The 20119-nt window shown below is 26.2% G+C and overlaps 1 protein-coding gene across 2 annotated transcripts in view; it reads left to right on the top strand.

Moving 5' to 3' along the window:
• Positions 1-1212: 1212 nt before the first annotated feature.
• Positions 1213-20119, top strand: part of LOC135925085 (laminin subunit beta-1-like) — a 47407-nt gene continuing 28500 nt past the window's right edge. Inside the window, exons 1-3 of one of the 2 annotated variants that reach the window (XM_065460248.1) lie at positions 1213-1337; positions 13993-14332; positions 19635-19827. In XM_065460248.1, coding sequence (XP_065316320.1) covers positions 14236-14332; positions 19635-19827 — 290 coding nt within the window. In that variant the 5' untranslated portion in view covers positions 1213-1337; positions 13993-14235. The remainder of the gene's footprint in view (positions 1338-13992; positions 14333-19634; positions 19828-20119) is intronic. The other variant, XM_065460249.1, reaches the window with a different exon arrangement.

Below are 20119 nucleotides of genomic sequence, written 5' to 3'. Positions count from 1 at the left end.
TGGTTGGCCTAATTTTTGGTTGCCCAATACTTGTCCATATATCAATTCCTATCAATGACGCTTGTGCACCAGTGTCAAAATCAAATTCAACATCTAACCCATTTATCTCTGCAGTTAGATTTGCTCGATTCTCTCGATTTTATTGAATCTTCCAAATATTATGAATAGAATCACTTGATGACACTCTTATATAATTTAAATTCTTTAATTTACAGCAAACTGCAAAATGACCAATTTTTTTACATTTATTACATGCCGCATTTGTAGCTGGACATCTCACTTCTCGGTTATGAATAAAACCACATTTATAACATTTAAGTTTATTATAATCTTTATCATTATTATATTTGTATTTATTATCAAATGTAGTCGTCGTTTTAATTAGATGTTTATAATTATTATCATTATCATTATCATTATCATTTCTTTTTTTATTATCATTTATCTTATTAATAACAGGTATATTTATATTTGCCATTTCTTTATCTGCTCGCTCAGAAGCTAATGCCAGATCAATAATAAATTGAAAAGTCAGTACATTATTATCTCTATCAAGACCGTCGGGATATAGAGTTCTAAGATCTCTTTCCAATCCCGGTATTTCCCTGCCAACCATAAACTGATCACGTAAACGCTCGTCAAAATCATTAAGATAATGACAACGATTGCCAATTGTTCTAATTTTATCTGCAAATTCAGTTATGGTTTCAGCAAAAGCTGTTGACGTCGGTTTAAATAGTTTAAAACATATTGACTTAATTTCCTTAAAAGATAAAGTTTCGATCAAATCAGGATAACAAAAACGGTCCACCAACTCAATATTCTTATTGCCAAAAAATGTTAAAAATATATCTTTATATTGACATTCAGATGGGCTTACGTTTTTTAACCGAAAACTGACTTCCCATTGAGAAAAATATCTATGGATTGAAGTGTCCAACTCGAATTTATCAAATTTAATCGTAGATAAATCCGCTATTTTTTTTGAATCACCATTTAAGGAATTATTTTCTCTTTAAGGAATTATTATCTCCATTTAAGGAATTATTTTCTCCATTTATCTTCGCCATTTGTAGTAATACCGACTACTAATTATAAACAATACGACTACTAATTTATATTTCAATTTATTTCTAACATCAAATTTATATTAATTAATTTTCGAATATTCTATTCTATTTTTATATATAATATCTATAAATAATATTTTACTAATTTATTACAATTCCCAAAATCTCACTCTCTAAATATGTATCTATCCATATATTGCATTTTGATTTTTTAAATTTTTTTTTTAAATTTTAAAGCTGTGAACCGAATTGTGATATCTTATAAAGGTAATTTCCTATTATTTTTAATTTTCTAATTACAAAAGAAATGAATTCAATTGTATTAAAGATTTTTTAAATAGAATTTTTAGATTAATATATATATTAATTTTATTTTAATTTTTGAAAAAATAAAATTATTTTTATGATTCAAATGCTTTGAATATTTTGCCTCATTATTTAATGTTTAAAAGTCAGATAATTAAAACTAATGTAAATAGTCAGGATAGGGTTGGCAGGAGGGTAAATCTCCCATGAAAAAAGCTTTCATGTATAAAGTTAGAAAAGTTTATTATCAACAAAATGGGATTGAAAAAATTTCTTATTCTACTAGATAATTTTTTTGCATTAGAATTTATCAACAAATAATTTAATTATACTAGTATTTTATGCAATCTCTTATACTTCTAGTTGATATAGAAATTGTGGAAAGTATTTTAGAACTTTAAATGATTTGGCAAATATGAAGAACATAATTAATTATCAATTGCTGAGACCAAAGCAACTGTAAATTTGATATTTCCAGAAGCCTACTTCTTAAAAATAAATTATTTTTAAGCTTTTTTTTAAAAATTTTATTGACCTAGCCCAAATTTTTATTTTTGATAATCTTTTTTAATATTTTATTTTGAATAAATTTGGATCTATTCTGCAAAGGTCTTCAAATGTAAATGGTAAATATGCACAGTAAATGAATATTAAATGCTCCTCCAACTTTTTATAAATAAATTTATTGTTAAAAATGACCCAATTCAGTACTGATATTTCATTTTTAAAATTTTTTAAACTTACCTCAGGTTTTTTAAATCATACTATTTTTTGACAAATTCTGGAGGGGTTATGTTTGTGGGCTGAATTTTGGGTCAGGTCTACAGGTCTATGATATACTCAAAACAATCCAAGGTTCAATTATTACAATCAGTAGAAGAATATTATACCTCTTTATTTCTCTCTTTTAGTGTTGATTAAAACCTTGATATAGCCAATTTATTAAACCTCAATTTTTTCCCAAAAGAGGGTCTATTTGCATTTTTGGTAAGATTTTATTTTTTGAGTAAAATATTAATTTATTGGTTTTAAAAATTCACAAGGTTTTTAAGTCCAAAAAATAAGAAGTTTTTGATATTTCAAGCAGTCTATACTAATTGAATAGTTATTTACTAACATATTAAAAATATATTTTAACTACTATATCGATTTTCACTCAAACAAATAATTGCCATTTTCTTATAAAAATTTGTATAGAAAGTATTACTTCAGAATATAAATTGAGTTGGTTATTCAAAATAGATTGCATATATTTTTTTTTACTAACAAATACCAGTTTATATGTAATTGCAATATTTCTCAAGATATTTTTGTGATTATTTCATATATTTATCATCTGAATTTTTAAATATAAAATTACATATTAGAAATTCTGTCTTTTTTTCTAATCAATAACATAAATTTCTGTACATTTTGAACATTCAGAAAATTTATATCAGATCTTTTTCTAGGGGGCAGAGGGTTGGAAAGCATCGTCCTCTGCCCCTACACTCTTTTGACAAGCCTTTGGTCAACAAATTCGATTTTTGGGACCTATCCTGGCTTAAAATTTTATTTTAGGCCAAACCTCACCAGGTCTAAAATTTGTAATTAAAAAATTTATATTAAACATTTTATAAAATAATAAAGATTATTAATTGATTTGTACTAATCCCAGTAAATTGTTATTTATCATTTTATTTTAATAAAAGAAGTGAAAATACTATTTTCTATAATATTGTATATTCTTTAAGCTTGGCTTAATTTTTTTTACTCTCAAGCCCAGCTTGGCTCAATAAGCCAGAGCAAAAATAGTTTTAGGCCAAAGCTAAACTTGCCAACTTGCAGGGCTTTACTTCACCCATTTTTTTTACCAAACTTTAGCTAGGTTGGACCTAAAATAATATAGAATAATATTAGGTTTACACTATATTTATAGTTATCTTTAAATCCCTTTACCTAAAAAATTTAAAGTAAAGTTTATATTTAAAAAAAATAATAAGTCATTTTTGTGGGAAGGATCACAAAAATTTGGCAAACTTGTTAAATATACCTATTTGATTAAGGCTATGATTTTTGGGCAGTTAATTATAGTGTTGTCAACATGTTTCATTAAATCATCACAACACTGTAATCAAAATGGACAGTATTTTTATTATCATCAATTAATTTTTTGGGCAATATTTATTAATTTTTGGGCATTAAATTTATCAAAATGGGCAGTATATAAATAATATTGAGCAGTAAAAAAAAATGTTGATTTGAAGCTAAAATTGTATTGTACATTATTTATTTGAAGTTGCTTAGTATTTGTATAAATATCTTTTTATTATTAGCTATCAAATATATTATATGAAAATTAATATATTATATATGAAAAAGCTAGCGAATTAAATAAAATATCAAAATAGTTGTGGAATTGCAGTTTTATTAAAAATAATTTTTATATCTAAATATTTAATTGAAACATACATGTTATTGTACAACAAGAGCTATTTATACTAATATCCCTTTTATTATAATTTATCAAGAATATTTTATGAAAATTAACATAAAATATTTGTAAATTAACATAAAAGTTAGAAAATTAACAAATTCCTTACAATTGATTTGTTACCAAAAACCAAAGTAAAGTCATTGTGAATGGCTTTTGCAGCAAGAGCATTATAAAATATAAAGGAAAACAACATTCCCCCTTATTAATCATTATAATAGGTTGCATTCACATTTCAGTAAAAGGGTAATAAAATTGACATTTTTTTAAAGCCTACTTCACCAATTTCTTTATCTAAAAAATTAATTTTAAAGATAACTTGCTAAAGTTATTTGTAAATAATAATTTACCTTTTAAAACTGTTAATACAAAAGATTTTTAACTGACCTTGATTGTTCTGTAAAATCAATATGCTCTTATACTCTTAAAATGCATATGTATAATACATTTGCAGGAAGAACAATTGGTAAAGGAAATAATATCCAAGAATAAAAGTCAGATTAATTTTTCATCTGACACTTGGACTAACCCAACACAAAGTAAATAACATAATTTTAAATGATGCTCCAATAAATGAAGCCCATTCAGGTGAAAATATTTTTAAAACCTTTGTTAAAATAACTAAAAATTTTAATTTGGGGAATAAAAATTTTACTATAACTTTGGATAATGCAACTAATAATAAACCTTTATTGATACATTTTCTTTAAAATATCCATTAACAAATAGGGCACATCCGATGCTGCCCATGTAAATAATTTTACTAAAGAAATTTTAAAAGTTTTAGATGCTTCTATTTTAAAACTAAGAAACATTTAAAATGATTCTAATCCTCCTAAAAAATTAAATTAATTAAAAAATATATGTAGTACTAAACTCCCTCCCCCCCTTAAATTTTTTGAAAACCTAAATTAAATTGTGAAATAAGGTGGAATTACACCTACCGATTGAAAGAGACTTATTGCTACAGCTTGCTATAACAAAATAAGTCAATTAAGTAATAAACTAATATTAAAATTCTTCAAGAAAAACAAACATCAGAGGTAAACTAATTTACAATTAGGGAATAATATTTAACATATAGGAGGATTGGGAGTTAAAACAAATATATATGGGGATAATTATCCTACTTATAATATGATTATACCTTATATTATAATTCTTGAAAACACTTAAAAAATGGAAAACCTTATTTCCATAAATCCTTTAACAATAGTTTTAAAGAAGTATATGAAATTGTTTGGCTACTATAATTTAACGGCTGTTGATGCAATAATAACCACAATATTAGATCCCAGGCTTAAATTGGAGTATTTTAAATTAATATTTGCTGATTATGATATTGATATATCCATGTTAACGGACAAATTTAAAGAGATTTATAACAGCTAAACAGGTATTTAATTTATCCCCCATTTAAATAAATATGATTTATTTTATAAGCGGATAATTATAACTCAAACAAACAGTGTGAAATAGATTTTTATCTGAGTGAGCTAAGAGCAAAGAGTGATACTGACTCATAATGTGGTGGAAGGTTAATGCATATCTAATCCCCATACTCTCGAAAATGGTAAGGGATTACTTATATATACAAGGAGCATCAACTGCTTGTGAAAGGCTTTTCTCAGTTGGAACTAATTTGTTGTCAAAAAATCGCATGTCATATAAAAGAAAAACTATTTGCCTTAAAAATTGACGTAGAATTATAAATTAAATTAATAATATACATTTTAATTTTATCTATAACTTGATTATATATTTTTTGTCACAAATTATTGATTACATATTTTTATTATTAGATTATAATAATTTTCTGTTTGAAATTAAATTTGCAAAAAAACTTTGTTAATATATTAGAGCATGATTTATTTTATTACGAAAATTCATTACAATTATCCGAATAATTCTAATTAAATTACGAATAATGCACTATTCGTCGAATTCGTTTATGAATAGGCCTATTTTGCAGTATCTATCTATAATATGAAAATAGGTTTGCACTCTAAATTTTTCCTTGGAATAAGTAATGAATGGGGTAGGTCATCATAACATTCGTAGTTGAGCCTGTGAGCTTATTGAAAATTCTAGCTCAAATTTCAACAGCAAAATATGAAACCTCTTTAATAATTCCTCATTTTTTTTTTCGCTTCAAAAAAATTTTAGAAATATTTTCTATATAATTAGTCATTTTTAATCATGTTTTGTTAAGAATTTTGAATCAATTTGCTTAAGAAATTAATTTTATCTTTATTTTTACTGTATTTATATTACTATTGTAAAAAATTAATTCAAAATTTGGCGTTTCTTTAATCAACCAACTATTTCTAATTTTTTTTTGAAACGATAAAAAAAAATGAGGAATTATTAAAGAGGCTTCATATTCTGCTGTTGAAATTTGAGTTAGAATTTTTAATAAGCTCACAGGTTCGACTACGATGACCCACCCCATTCATTACTGATCCCAAGGAAAAATTTAAAGTGCAAACCTATTTCCATATTATAGATAGATACTGCAAAATAGGCCTATTCAAAAACGAATTCGAATTGAATAGTGCATTATTCGTACTAGTATTTGTATTCAATTCGAATAATTGAAATTAATTTTCTTAATAAAATAAATCATGCTCAAATATATTGACAAATTTTTTTTGCAAATTTTATTTCTAACTTTATATCATTGGTTTCTACAAATAATCATTTATATTACTCCAAAATTGTAACGAATGAGCTTAAAAGATTTTACTCGACTTTCTCATCTTGTTGACAATATATGATGAATGTTGCTTAAAAAAAATTTTTAAGTCCGAATTTTTGATTGTTTTACCCTGAATTCATATTTAGTGCCTATTAGCTACGAAGTATACGAAATATTCTGTATTTTTGTATTCTTTGCCACAAATTCGCGCTACCAACACGAGCAGAAATTTTAATATTATATTATTTTAAATAACGTTCTTTTGCAAAGGGAAATTGAAAATATGAACAGTAAATGAATACACCGCTCCATTATAAGATTTTCTCACTGATTAATTTATATAATTTTTTTAGATCGGCTCGGTCCGGATTTTGAATCTTTTAAAAATTTGTTTTTTTTCCAGACAGAAATTTTTTAGCGGGTTTTATGGCAGGTATACTCACATACCATGCAAAAATATTTAATCTTCCTAAAGTGACCAGAACCATTCAAGTGTGCTTGCGTAACTTTTTGATCAACATAATAAAGATGGTTATATATAAGATTTTTTAATCCGATTTTGGCAAGGAGGGCTACATAGAGGTCTGCATTTAGCGGGGTTTCGGCCTGCCCGCCTATCTAAGTGGGCGGGCGGATGGGCGGATAAAAAATTTTGCGAGAATGGGCAGGCGGGCGGGTTAAAAAAATTTGAAACTATGGGCGGGCGGGTTAAGGAGATTTAAAATTTAAAAAAAATAATTGTTTAAATGATCTATAACAATATTTCTTTTTTTATTGTACCAATCGTTTTTTATAAGTGAAGAACATTTACCTAACTATATTATGTAATAAACACAACAATAAAACTTTTTTCTTAGAATAAATAAACATTTTTGTCTATTAAAAATTTCCTTTTATGGGAATGTAATAAAACTTTTCTAGTGCTTCTTCCGAACGCGGAATTAGCATTGCTGGAAGATTTTTAGAACAAAGAAGAACGTGTTTGAATCCAAATATGTCGATTCATTATTATTTTTGCATTATAATTACATATAATATTAATTTTAAATTTATATTCTTTTCATATCAATTTGATTAAATAAATTGTCCATAATTTACATTGATTATTTTTATACTTATATTAATTTCCTAAATTATAAACTTTTTGTAGAGGTGTAATGCTGAAATATTTTTATTAGATGCTTAAAAAAATGAAAGAATGTTCATAATTAAATTTTATAAGCGGGCTTGGGTTAAAAATTTATTTATAAATAATGAGCGGGCGGGGAAAAAAATTTAGACTAATGGGCGGACGGGCGGGCGGGTATATATTTTTTGAAAACTATGGCCGGGCTGGGTGGGCGGGTTAAATTTTTTTTAAAACATTGGGTAATGCAGACCTATAGGCTACACCACATAAAATAGTTTATAAAGAGGTGTCCACTTTTGAATAAGGGAGGCCGGGGTAAAGCTATTGATGGGGTAACAATATTAACCCGAGTAACCTTTTAACGCTTGAGCATATAGATATTAAATTTAATGTGAAGTGTATTTTATATTTAATATCTTACCTATGTTCATTTTTTGAAAACTTTTATGGATTTACACAGCCAAAAAACCGTTTTTTACCCAAAATTTATCACCTTAGTTTATTGCTATTGACAAATAGATATTCCTTAAAGTCCTATCTATGAAATGAAATTTATCGGAAATTTATAGCTAAACTAGAAATCACGAAATAACGATTTTATAATAAACCTTGGGGTAAAGTTGTTATGGGTAAAACGCTTAAAATGTTCCGTCTGATTTAAGATGTAAAAAGATAATTTTTAAATATAAACGTCTACACCATAAAGAGACCTTTAAGCAAAAAGGTATATTAATAAATAGTTTGTGTTATTTGGAATAAAACTTTAAGAATAGTCGCAAAGGTAAAGAATAATGGAAATATACGACTTTTCTAAAATGGGCACACTCAAAATGTGCTATTTTTTATATAATTGTTTACATTCCGGTATTGTATTGATTCAATTTATACTAAAAGTTGAATAGATGTCAAAATTGCAATATTTTATTCAATTAAACAATATAGTTATGTTCAATTTTATTTTAACCGCTCTACCCTGATGCTTAGTCAATTTACCTAACCGCTCTACCCTGATGCTTAGTCACTTTACCCTATAGGTATGGGGTAAAATGGTGAAAAAGCACACTTCACATAATTAATCACATCTCCTAAAGTATTACAGGACACTTTATTATTTTGTAGATGAGGGATTTGACTACATTTAAATATATAATTTGTTCTGTTTTGTTAATGTTTCAAAATAGTATGGTATAAATACAAAATGCCAATTTTACCCCGGTCCCATCTACTTTATATTTATTATATATAAACGTAGTATAGTAATCAAAATACCTTTTTTAATTTTAGGAGAATTAACAGTGTAAAGCTTCTATTTTTAAATGGACTTCTTTTCAAATATTACATTATATTTTGATTTTAAATATCGTTGAAATATATATTATTTTTACTTTATTTTTACCTTTGACTACATTGTTCTTAGTTAATTTGTAGGTTTTGATTGTTATAATTTTATAGTACTATACTATGTAAAAGTAAAACTAATTATAGGTTGTTGGTTGGTATTATAGTCTTCTTTGAAGTTTGATGGAGTGTGAAATTTGTAATTAAAAAAATTTATAGTAATATTTTCATTTTGATAAATTATTTATTATTACTTAATTATCTTATAATTGTTTCAATATAACTCTTCAAAATTTATAATATTATTAGTCATTTCCAGCGAATAAGATACAGTATTTATAATAGTATTAGTCATTTCCAGCGAATAAGATACAGTATACAAAATCTCACCAAAGGTTCCAGTTCGAGCCCTCACATAAAAAAAATTAGTATGTGGTAATATGTTTTAGAACTATTAAATTTTTATTGGGCCCATTTTTCAGACCCCCTGTCTGCACCACATTGAATAAAATAAAAAATGATTTAAAAAAATACTATAAATATAACTTGAAAATACAAAAATTAACTAATAAAATAAATTTTTTTAATCTATATAAGAATGACCATGACGATAAAAAAGGTCAATTTTTGTTGGTACCCAAACTATCCAATCCATAATTTGCCTGTTTTTGTTTATCATGTTTAGCTAATAAAAGACTTCCTTATACCCCGATCTTCCCAATTGACATTTATAAAGAAATATATTCATTAATAATTTTTTAAAAATAATTCCGAAAAAAAGGTGAAAAACCAAATTGTTATTCTAAAAATGGAGGAGCCCTAAAACTATTAATGGCGAAAAAGCCACTCAAATGTTTCTCCTCCCTTACGAAAATCCTATATACTTTTATGAGTGGCATATGAGAATCCCGAATTCTGAATTAATGTATAACGATGCCGTATAAAATGATACTTTGATTTATTATTTATTTCAGAGATCTGCAGAACTTTTTTCAAGCTCAACTCCAATTTTTTTTGTAAAATTTTGAAAATATGAGTCTCCATTTCGATTTTTTAAACCTGCCCATTTCACCGTTCGGACCTGACCTGCAGGTCCCTGATTTATTTTAAATCTCTGAAATCGGAATCAATTTAGTAGTAATTTTTTTTTAGAAGCTATATAATATAATTTTATTATATAAAAAAACTTGCAAAACATATAATATAAAAAAATGTAATTGGAAAATGATTCTCAAAAGAAAAAGCAATCCTGAATTCTGAACAATCTTTGCCCTCGACGGCACATACGTTTTTAAAAAAATGATAAGCCTAAGTGGCAGATCCATCTTGGAACCTGACTTCGGACTGTTTTCGTAACTCAAACATCTTTGTTTTCTCGGGGATTATTAAGAATCCGTTGTCATCACCTTACAAGTGGTTTATTCTACCATTTGACTATTAATTTAACCAAGAAAAAAGGATGAAGTTAGGCTTTATTATTTTATTTAAAAAAAATTAACATCGATTGGATTGATTGATTGAGATCATAAAATATTAAATTTATGGCTCCTCTGTTTTTCCCCCAATAGCAATATTTTTTTTTTATTATTATTATTCATCTCATAACTATTTTCGAAATTAATTTACTGTAAAATTATTTTTTATTTAACCTTAGGCGAGTCCTTTTACAAAAAGTGGAACAAAATTTTTTCTTTCTTTTCTCAATTGATTCTTATTTTAATTATCGATTAACCTATTGGACCATTGTATAATTTTGAACAAAACATTTTTGGAACTCAATTTGCTCAAATTAGACAAGTTTAATTAGTATATTTAAAACACTGTGAAATAAAATATTATCAAAAAAGCATGTGTATGTGTTTTTTTGCCCCCTATAAAAAAATAAATAAAACACATAATTATATTTATAGTAAATGTTTGAAAAATGTTTTTAATATATTTTTATAAGCCTATAAATAAAAGTTTAACTTCCTTGCCCATATTTTATCTGAAAATAATTTTACAGAAATCATCTTTTTAATTTATTTTTATAAACCTATAAATAAAAGTTTAACTTCCTTCCCATATTTTATCTGAAAATAATTTTACAGAAATCATCAAAATCACTATCCCCTTATCTTGACCGCTTTGGGTCAGTCCCTATTAAAAATTGTTCTATATATTGATAAGGCCATCTATGTGGATCCAAACATAATCGCACTCGAGGGATCCCTTATGAGAGTTTCCTTGTACTTTCATTAATTATATTATTTAACGGGTTTTGGATTCATTACTTTAACAAAATGGTTCAAAAGTTACTTATTTTTTTTTGAAATAAATGCTTTTGAAACAATGTAACAGATGGCTGAACAATGAAAATTTTTTTATATTTTGATCATAATTAAAAACATTGTTTAATTACATTCCCAAAATGCAAAAAAATTTCAAATATGGAGAATGTAAGTTCTTTTTCTTTCATGAATTTAAATATTACATTAATTGTTAAGTTTAGTTTCTTCACGTTATAAAATGAAATAAGTTTAGAAATTTTTGAAATTCGCACTCAACTTAAACTAAAGGAAGCACCGTTAATTTTATTAACCACTAATGGCGATCACTTTGTCGATTAATTCTGAAAAAAGCCCTGGCAAGGATGCCCCAGACAAAACTACGTGCTGCAAAATATTTTGGCCCAAAAAAATATCAATTCATATATTTATCCTAGAATTAATCTATATTAAATTAACCCTATTACCTGACAATTTATAATCCGTTTGTAGTATTTTTGTCCTACTATTGTAAATTAACCTTCAATGATTTGTCTATTTGTATTACAATTAGAGTAACTACAAAAAAAATTCTTATGGGGTAAAATATGGTTTTTAAAAAAAATGTTTTATTTGTCTACCATGTTTGATTTAATCCCAAATTATATTTACCGCGGTGTTTATTAAGTCAAATTTTTTTATAAACCCTATTGGTCACTTATCTTAATATTTTTGCATATAATTTTACTTATTTTATAAATGTAATATCAAAGATTTCAAAGGCAATTATTATATCATACTCTATATTTAATTATTACAAGTAAATTGTAATAGTATTACTATTGATAAGATAGGGATATCATTTTTTTTGATTGTTTCTTTTTTTTTAAAAGGGAAAATAAAAATAGATATGTTTTAATAATTTACTACACTACTACTATACATTACATTACTTATGCACATACAAAATATAATAATTTATGCATGCAATTTCCACTTCTATTATTTACTTTTGAATTGAGTTAATATAAATATAATACTATCTGTAGCAAGTGCTCTGTATTGGGTGCTCAAATTCAAACTAGTTACACAACATTTAACAATTTAATTTTAAATTCAAACGATATTCACCATCACCACGCCAACAAATTTTATGATCAAAATAAAACCCTGCAAATTCAATTTATTTTGGCCCAAGCCCGCCTGAATTTTTTAAAAATTTTAGGCCAGAGCTCGATCATCAAAGTCTAATTTCTGTTCTTTGAAAGTGCCTCAATTTGTAATGCAAATAAATTTGCAAATGAAACGGACGACAAAGCAAGAGAAGAGTATATAAATAATAATTTTATTTTTATTCCCATTTCTTAGGTAAAGATATGATAAATTTTCTCAAATCTTTTTTTAAAAACGCAATATATTCTTCTCCATTACACCATATTGAAAATTTACTTTTTACATTACATTTTCATATTTTTTACATAATAGTATAAAAAAAGTAATAATACAAAAAATACATTGGAGTTGGACAGATGTTATTATTAAATTATCTACTTCTCTATTATAATATATAAAATGTATAGCTAATTTACTTTTCTTCTTCTCCCCTCTCATAATTCACGTTCAATGCTAAGGATAAATCGATTGTATTTATCTCATTATGAATTATGATGTATTAATATTATTATCTACTTCATTTTTTTTGTAGATGTTTGTTTTATTATGTGAAAGAAGGAGAAACGGAAAACGAAGAAGGATAAGGAGAACATTCTAATTATTTGTTTCTAGTTTGCGTTTTTTTTGGGAAAACCCTGTGAACTATGCAGGACAAAAAACTAGATAGAATATTCCAATTTAAATAAAAATTAAAATACCGGAAATGGCTATATATTATCAGATGGGTAACGGAACCTCTAGACTTTACTGACTCGAATCTTCTCCGATGACCAAAATAATGATTCAATTATAATTAGATTCTGATTATTTATGTTGACTAAGATAATACATCCCCCTCCCTAATGATGCAATTCCCCCTCCCACTCTGGTCGTAAATAGTAGTACCATTTGGGGTATTTTATTTTAGTTCGTTGGGGATATTTTTGCCCTTTAGATTTTTTATATCAATAAAATTATCGGTTTATAATTTTTATCTCATAATCCCGTAATCTATGAGTTATTGACATTTATTAAAATATGGTGATTTAAACTGCATATTCATTATTCGTAAACGTAATGATATTATTTTTAATATTGATTATTAATTAATAAATTGGAGAAAAAATGTTTCTGGAACAAACCTCTATCGAATATGAGCACCGAAAGGACCTAAAATGTTCACTCTGATTATTGGTAACTATTTTCATCAATGATGATATTTATTCAAATCGAACAAATGCTCAGATTAAGGCCCAAATTAGAAAGTTTTTAGTGCAATATGCATTTTATTAGACTTACGGACTAAATAAAATTTATCAATATGCATTAGCCAGCATTATTATTTGCATAAATTATTTTATTTATATTATAAGTATAACTTGTAAAATGCACGAAGCAATTTTATCATTTAAAAAAAATAATATTATTTTAATGTTTACTCAACATTAAAATTGTTCTCATTTTTTTGCTACATTATGTATGTGATTGTGAATACACTTTTCTGATAAGAAAAAAGGGCCATCAAAAACAATCACAATACATATTTCATAAATTATATTAATTTTTTTTTAAATTTAAAGTTAGAATTTTTATTCAAAATGACATTACCAAAGTGAAAAATACTCATCGGAACCCCCACCACTCCTCAAAAAACGGATACAAGTCGTTTATTCAACCACAATTATACAAAAAAAATTAAGCAATGAATCTCCAATATCCAATCGTCAAATTCCGTTATATATCCTAGTTTTAACAAAGGATCCTAAAAATAAATAAATATAATTGTTTACAAACAAAAAAAGAAGGGGCTTGATTTCCAACCGATGAAAAGACTCAAAAATTCTATTCGTTATTCGTACGCCGCCTTTCACAACGTTATCGCCATATTTCTCATACTCAATATTCGTTTACTAATTGGAAGTAATGATATAATTAATTATTTAGAAAAATATATAGTATGGAGGTTTTCGCCATATTTTTTCAGTTCCGGTCCAGCCCAATAAATTTTTAAAAGTCATTTGCCTTACCGATCTGCCCTAACTTTTTGAAGGTCCGACTGTTATCAGACCCGAATTGTTATTTTTAGAAGTTCGACTTTCACGATTTTTTTTGATTTAAATCAAATTTTCATAATAACCCGGAATAATTCAACATGCCTTCATTTTTTCATTAAAATAATCTTATTGTAAAATTAGCAATAATAATTTGTTTGTCTTATAAATATATAATTAATAAATTAAATTTTGATCTTATAATGATGCTGATTGTTTTAATTTATTTAATTATTTATAAACTAGAGTTAACGTTTGTAATAAACTGCATTTTAATTAATATTAGTATCAGCAAAATATTGAATGAATATTTTACATCTCATTAAATCTAAACAATACTATAATTTCATTGGAGTATATATTAAAAATTTCAAGGTAAATAATATAAAATCATTTTATAATGATAAAATTTAGCAACTAAGCTGGTAAAACGAGCTATAAAATATGTTTCTATTTGAGAAAAAAACGAATAGAGAATTGATTTAAATCATAGCTTTTATTCAAAAAAACTACTACCATTGAATTTTGCGATTTAAATTAAATTGATTTAATCATACAAAACCTACTGCGCGATCAACACTATACATTACGAATTTTAGCGTTCTTATTTCAGGGAGAGAAGTTATATTATTTACCGTATATTCATCTAATTATGAATGTTGGGTAAAAATATAGATGATAAATAGGCACATTTTTCCCATTTTATTAACCTTTCAAATATTTTCGCAAAATTCAGATATTTTTGCTTGTCTTTTTATCCAAGAAATTTTTCTCCTTATAAATTATTATTTGCCTTAAAAAAAACAAATTAAGATGAGAAAAAAAACAAATGTGAGGAAAAAAATAAGTAAGGTCCGAAAAGAAAGTATTTTTTTTATCCTATTTAAATTATAAACTAACTTGAATCGAAAAAAATATAATAAAATGAATTTATTTTTTCTTCCTTTTTCTATCATTCTCGTAACAATATTTGATTGAATCTAGAAGATATATTGCCTTTTATATTTTATAACGTTATAAAATATTGATTAATTATCTATTATAATTTGTAACTAAGTATATTAAAATAATTAATTATTTTTCCGAACCGTGAGAAAAAAAAGAAGATCCTGTGTTTTAACTAAGTCATTTTTCTTCACCTTTATGATAAATGATATGTCTTCACTTCATTAATTCCATTTCAATTAAATTGTATGTCTACTTCTTTTCAAAATGCTGATCTTCAAAATCGCGATATCTTATTTAAGTACAAAGGGCTTCATAAATTCATAAATGTTACTTTTTATGAGTGTGTGTGTTGTATATGGTTATTGTGAACCCTTCAACAAAAAATTGGGGTCGTGTCCGAGTTCAAAAAAAAATTTAAAATAAAAATCAGGGTTTCAGAGCACAAAATTAACATAATAAATTTTACCTATAAAATGGAGGCAAAAAACTCAAAATTTTGAAAAATGCGAAGAAAATGGAAAATGATTCCACAAAAAAATCTCTTTGTATTTATTTTAAATTTAATTTTTTTTGAAACTTTAACTCTCAACTTTTAAAAAGCGTTTGGATTCAGCAAAAACACGAGGGTCAGACTTGGTTCACGTCCCAGGTTATAATCTCGGATTTTAAATTATTTTGCTGATCTTAATTGCCAAAAATACACTTCATTTCCCCCTAAGATAACAGTATATTTAAATTCTAGGTAATTAGTTTATTGGTAACCTTGGCTATTCATAAATTTTGAATTGAATATCAATCCATCAGAGTTAAAAAATTTTTACAGGCTGGGTATCTTGTGCAAAATATTTTACTGACCGAGTCTTGCCAGTATAATAAAAATTCATTAGGCATGAAAATATCGGCAGAGCCCTACTGCATTTATAGTGATAATTTTTGGGCCAAAATTCTTATAATTAAAAAAATATGTAGTGTTGTTAAACGGGATTTTTTAAAATGGTTAACTCAAAATATCCGGAAAATTTTAAACAAACCTGAAAATTTTGTTCATACATTGTAAGGTTTGGACATCTATTAGCCAAATTTTGAGGCTTAGTCGTCAATATTTTTCTGGCTAAAATATTGAGTTGGCCGTTTTTTATAATCGGCTCAAATCGAGACCATTAACAACACTAAAAATATGGTATTTTATGAAATATTTCCCCATTTTTTTTAAAAAATAAATATTTTCTGAGGATCGAAAAAATGGAAATAGGAAAAACAATAAGTGAATGAATATAATACATTATATGATACGCTTATTTTTAACTTTTATAGATAATAATGGCGATTTAAAATATTCGGCCGGCCTGGTTATTTAAAAAAATTATTTAGGACCGGCCCGGGTATCGAAAATTTTGTTGTTAGGGCCGACCCTGCCCGGTATTTAAAAAATAAAAATACGGCCCGGCCTGTGCTAGCACATCTCCAAAATAAAAAATCGGCCCGGCTCGGGTATTTTTTTAAAAATTTTTAGGACCGGCCTTTAACTACAATTTATTTAAGCAGTTTGCCTTCAAGTTTAGATTTTATATGTAGTCAATAGCAGTGTTTATATGCAATTTCTTGAAAAATCATCATGGAAATAATTTTGTCCAAGTAAAAATGATTTCTCCTGAACTTGCATTCAGTTGGTAGGAATTTCTTCTTGAGCGGTATATTTGTAAACGAACTAAGAAGGTTGACCATAAAGTAAACAGATATCTCAATTTCACAATTGTCAAAAAAATTTTAAAACTTTTAATTACAATAGTGAAAGCTCGAAGATCAAAACTGTCTTAAGAATTATATACTACATACCAGCATTAATACCTTATTGATAACACTTTATTTTTATTGATTGATAAATCTTAAATATTTATTATACTTTGTTTTATGGTGTGTATTGTGTATAAAAATAATTCAAATTTAATATATATATTAAAATTTTAAAACCCAATTTTTCTATAACATTAACCGAACCGAACCTTTAATGTATATAATCCTTTTAAATTCAGAGCTTTTTTATCTCAGCCTTGTTCTTATGCATGAATGAATAATATATGTATAATTTTTCTTATCCAATTGTATAAGAATAATTAATTTCAAAAAATCTTTCGCTCTGAAGCATTGGGAATTGGCCCTTCCTATAGTTACATAATTACTAAATTTTACATTAAAATTAAAATCAATAATTTTAAATGTCCTTTATGACATTGCAGACCATTTTAAGGTTTTATAGGATAGGCTACGTGTGCTTCTCCTTCTGTATATGTTAATATTGTATAAATTTTTTTTTTAAATTCATGAATTTTTAAAAAGTTACATAATTTAAAAAATAATCACCTGTCTCATAATCAGTGTAAGATGTTTTATAAAGATAAACTTAAAAACACCTTTTATTTTATTGTTTAAAATGTATAAGTGTGTCTTTATTTGCAAATTAACACTAAAAGTTTAAAAAGTTATTAACGCCAATAAAGAATATTTCTCCATGCTCTTCCATGATTTATTTTTTGATGTTGTTAATAGCTTTTGAATTAATATTATAAACTAGAATAAACAGCATAAAATCACCTGTATAGTTTCTACACGATTTCCTTCATTTGTCTATGTATCCTTAACGTTTGCACTGAGTATACTATAAAACGAGATATCTTTTATGATTGCAAGAAAAAATAAAGTGGAAGGCTTTTTAACCCGTTTTTATACGGTATTTCCATATCGGAATCGGAAATTTAATTTCACCGATATTTTTTATAAGCATTCATTAGCCGTTACATTTGTTTATTTTTAGTAAACACGATTTATTTATATCAGAGACATGGTTGTAAATTTTCATCAATTAATCATAATCATATAAAATACGAAAAGAACAATTTTGAAGAAATTTGAAGATATATTTTATCAAAAACAGTATAAAAGTTTGTGAAACAAACTAAATGAATTTCCCCCCTTGCATCTCTATTTTTGATACGCTTTGCAATGTAGTGTATAATGGAGTTAGTGTTTAAACGACTCGATTTTTGAAAACGGCTAACCCTATATTTTAGCTAAAAAATATTACGAAAACATGGAGTTTTTGCTCATAGATTGTAGAAAGGTTGGGACATCTATTCGTGAAACCTCGAGCCTTTGGCTACAAAATTATAAATTCGCGAAATCGAGCAGTTTAACGACACTAGGTAGAGCTATGCAGATTCATTTTTCGACACTAATTGCTTTGCCCATGTCAAAGATAAATTCTAATTATCAATTTGTTTCGATAAAACTAGAGAAAACATTGGAAATAAGTGGGATTAATTACTCACATTATTGAGCTTAGAAGAGTACTTCCTAGGGGAAAATGGAAAGAAGTTTCACACCCTACCAAATGATCGATTATAATTTGATTAAGAGAAATCTCAACTTTACTTCCCCTAATTTAATAACTGTTATTTAAACTAACCTAAATTGAGATAAGATAGGAATAAAATTTTTATAAAAAAGGTCATAAGAAGGTTCACAATCTCATACATTGAAATAAATAAAGAAATTAAATATCAAGCTTTTATGGTCGTTTAAAATATTAACAATTTTTCTCAATTGCAAGTCGCTTAAAAATGATTACTATTGTCAAAGAGACAAAGTTTGTTAAGCATTTTTTCAGATATAATAAAAAGCACAATTTGAAAATCTTTCTTAAAGTCACAAAAAGTTAGAAAGAATATTATTGCTTTATTTGTGAATTTCATGACCTCATTTAATTAATATGTATATAGAATCTATATAATTATTTATACATATGCCTTAATTCCATATTGTAAGGATGTAGAGGTCGGCGCGGGCCGGCCTGCGGCTCGTGGAATTTTTTGAAAAGGGTTTTCGGCCTGGCACGTATAATTATTTTATGACTAAAAGGGACAGGAATTTTAATTCTAAGCATAAACGGTCGGTCTCGTAAAAATATTTTATACATCCGGTCCAAAAAACCACGTTTAGGCTGCCCACTTCTATGAAAGTAAAAAATTGAAATAATGTGGACTAAATTTTTATTTATATACTAATTGAAAAACTATAAAAACATATAAAAATAGGAATTTGAACATCTTTTAATAAAAATATTTTATTTACATTAAATTGAATATAAACTAACTAATTTATTTATTAAAATCATTATATAGACACTACTTTATATTATAATATCGTGTCCTTTTTTCTACTAAAAGTTGTAAATGCTCAAACACATGGACAACCAGACCAAGACCCATACGCAAAACTGGCTCAGCAACGGTACAATAGGTTCAATGATGATGGTTCATGCGGGAAAGGCAGTTGCTACCCCGCCACAGGCGATTTGCTCATTGGCCGAGAGAACCAACTCTCTTCCACTTCCACTTGCGGTGCCAATCAGAGATCAAGGTTTTGTTGTATAATATATTCGTATTCCTCTTGCATTCATTTGATAATCGAACTCCGTTACTCGATATATTACTTGCTTAGACATTACTTTGCAGAAATAATTTTTTATATCATTATATTAATTGTGACCTATGTTGCCTGAAAGCAATTATATTAATTTTTATTACCTTTTATATGGGTTATATTTTAAAATACAGTTCTTAACATCTAATATCAACATGTTTAGAATATTTTAGATAAATATCTTTTACGAAGAAATAATTACTTTTCGAAATTAATGAATTTATTATAA

The sequence above is a fragment of the Gordionus sp. m RMFG-2023 genome, chromosome 2 (assembly GCF_954871325.1).
Source record: "Gordionus sp. m RMFG-2023 chromosome 2, tfGorSpeb1-WG-v2, whole genome shotgun sequence".
Classification (NCBI taxonomy): domain Eukaryota; kingdom Metazoa; phylum Nematomorpha; class Gordioida; order Chordodea; family Parachordodidae; genus Gordionus; species Gordionus sp. m RMFG-2023.
The sequence above is the reverse complement of the archived record's forward strand: the minus strand, read 5'-3'. Positions and strand labels throughout refer to the sequence as shown.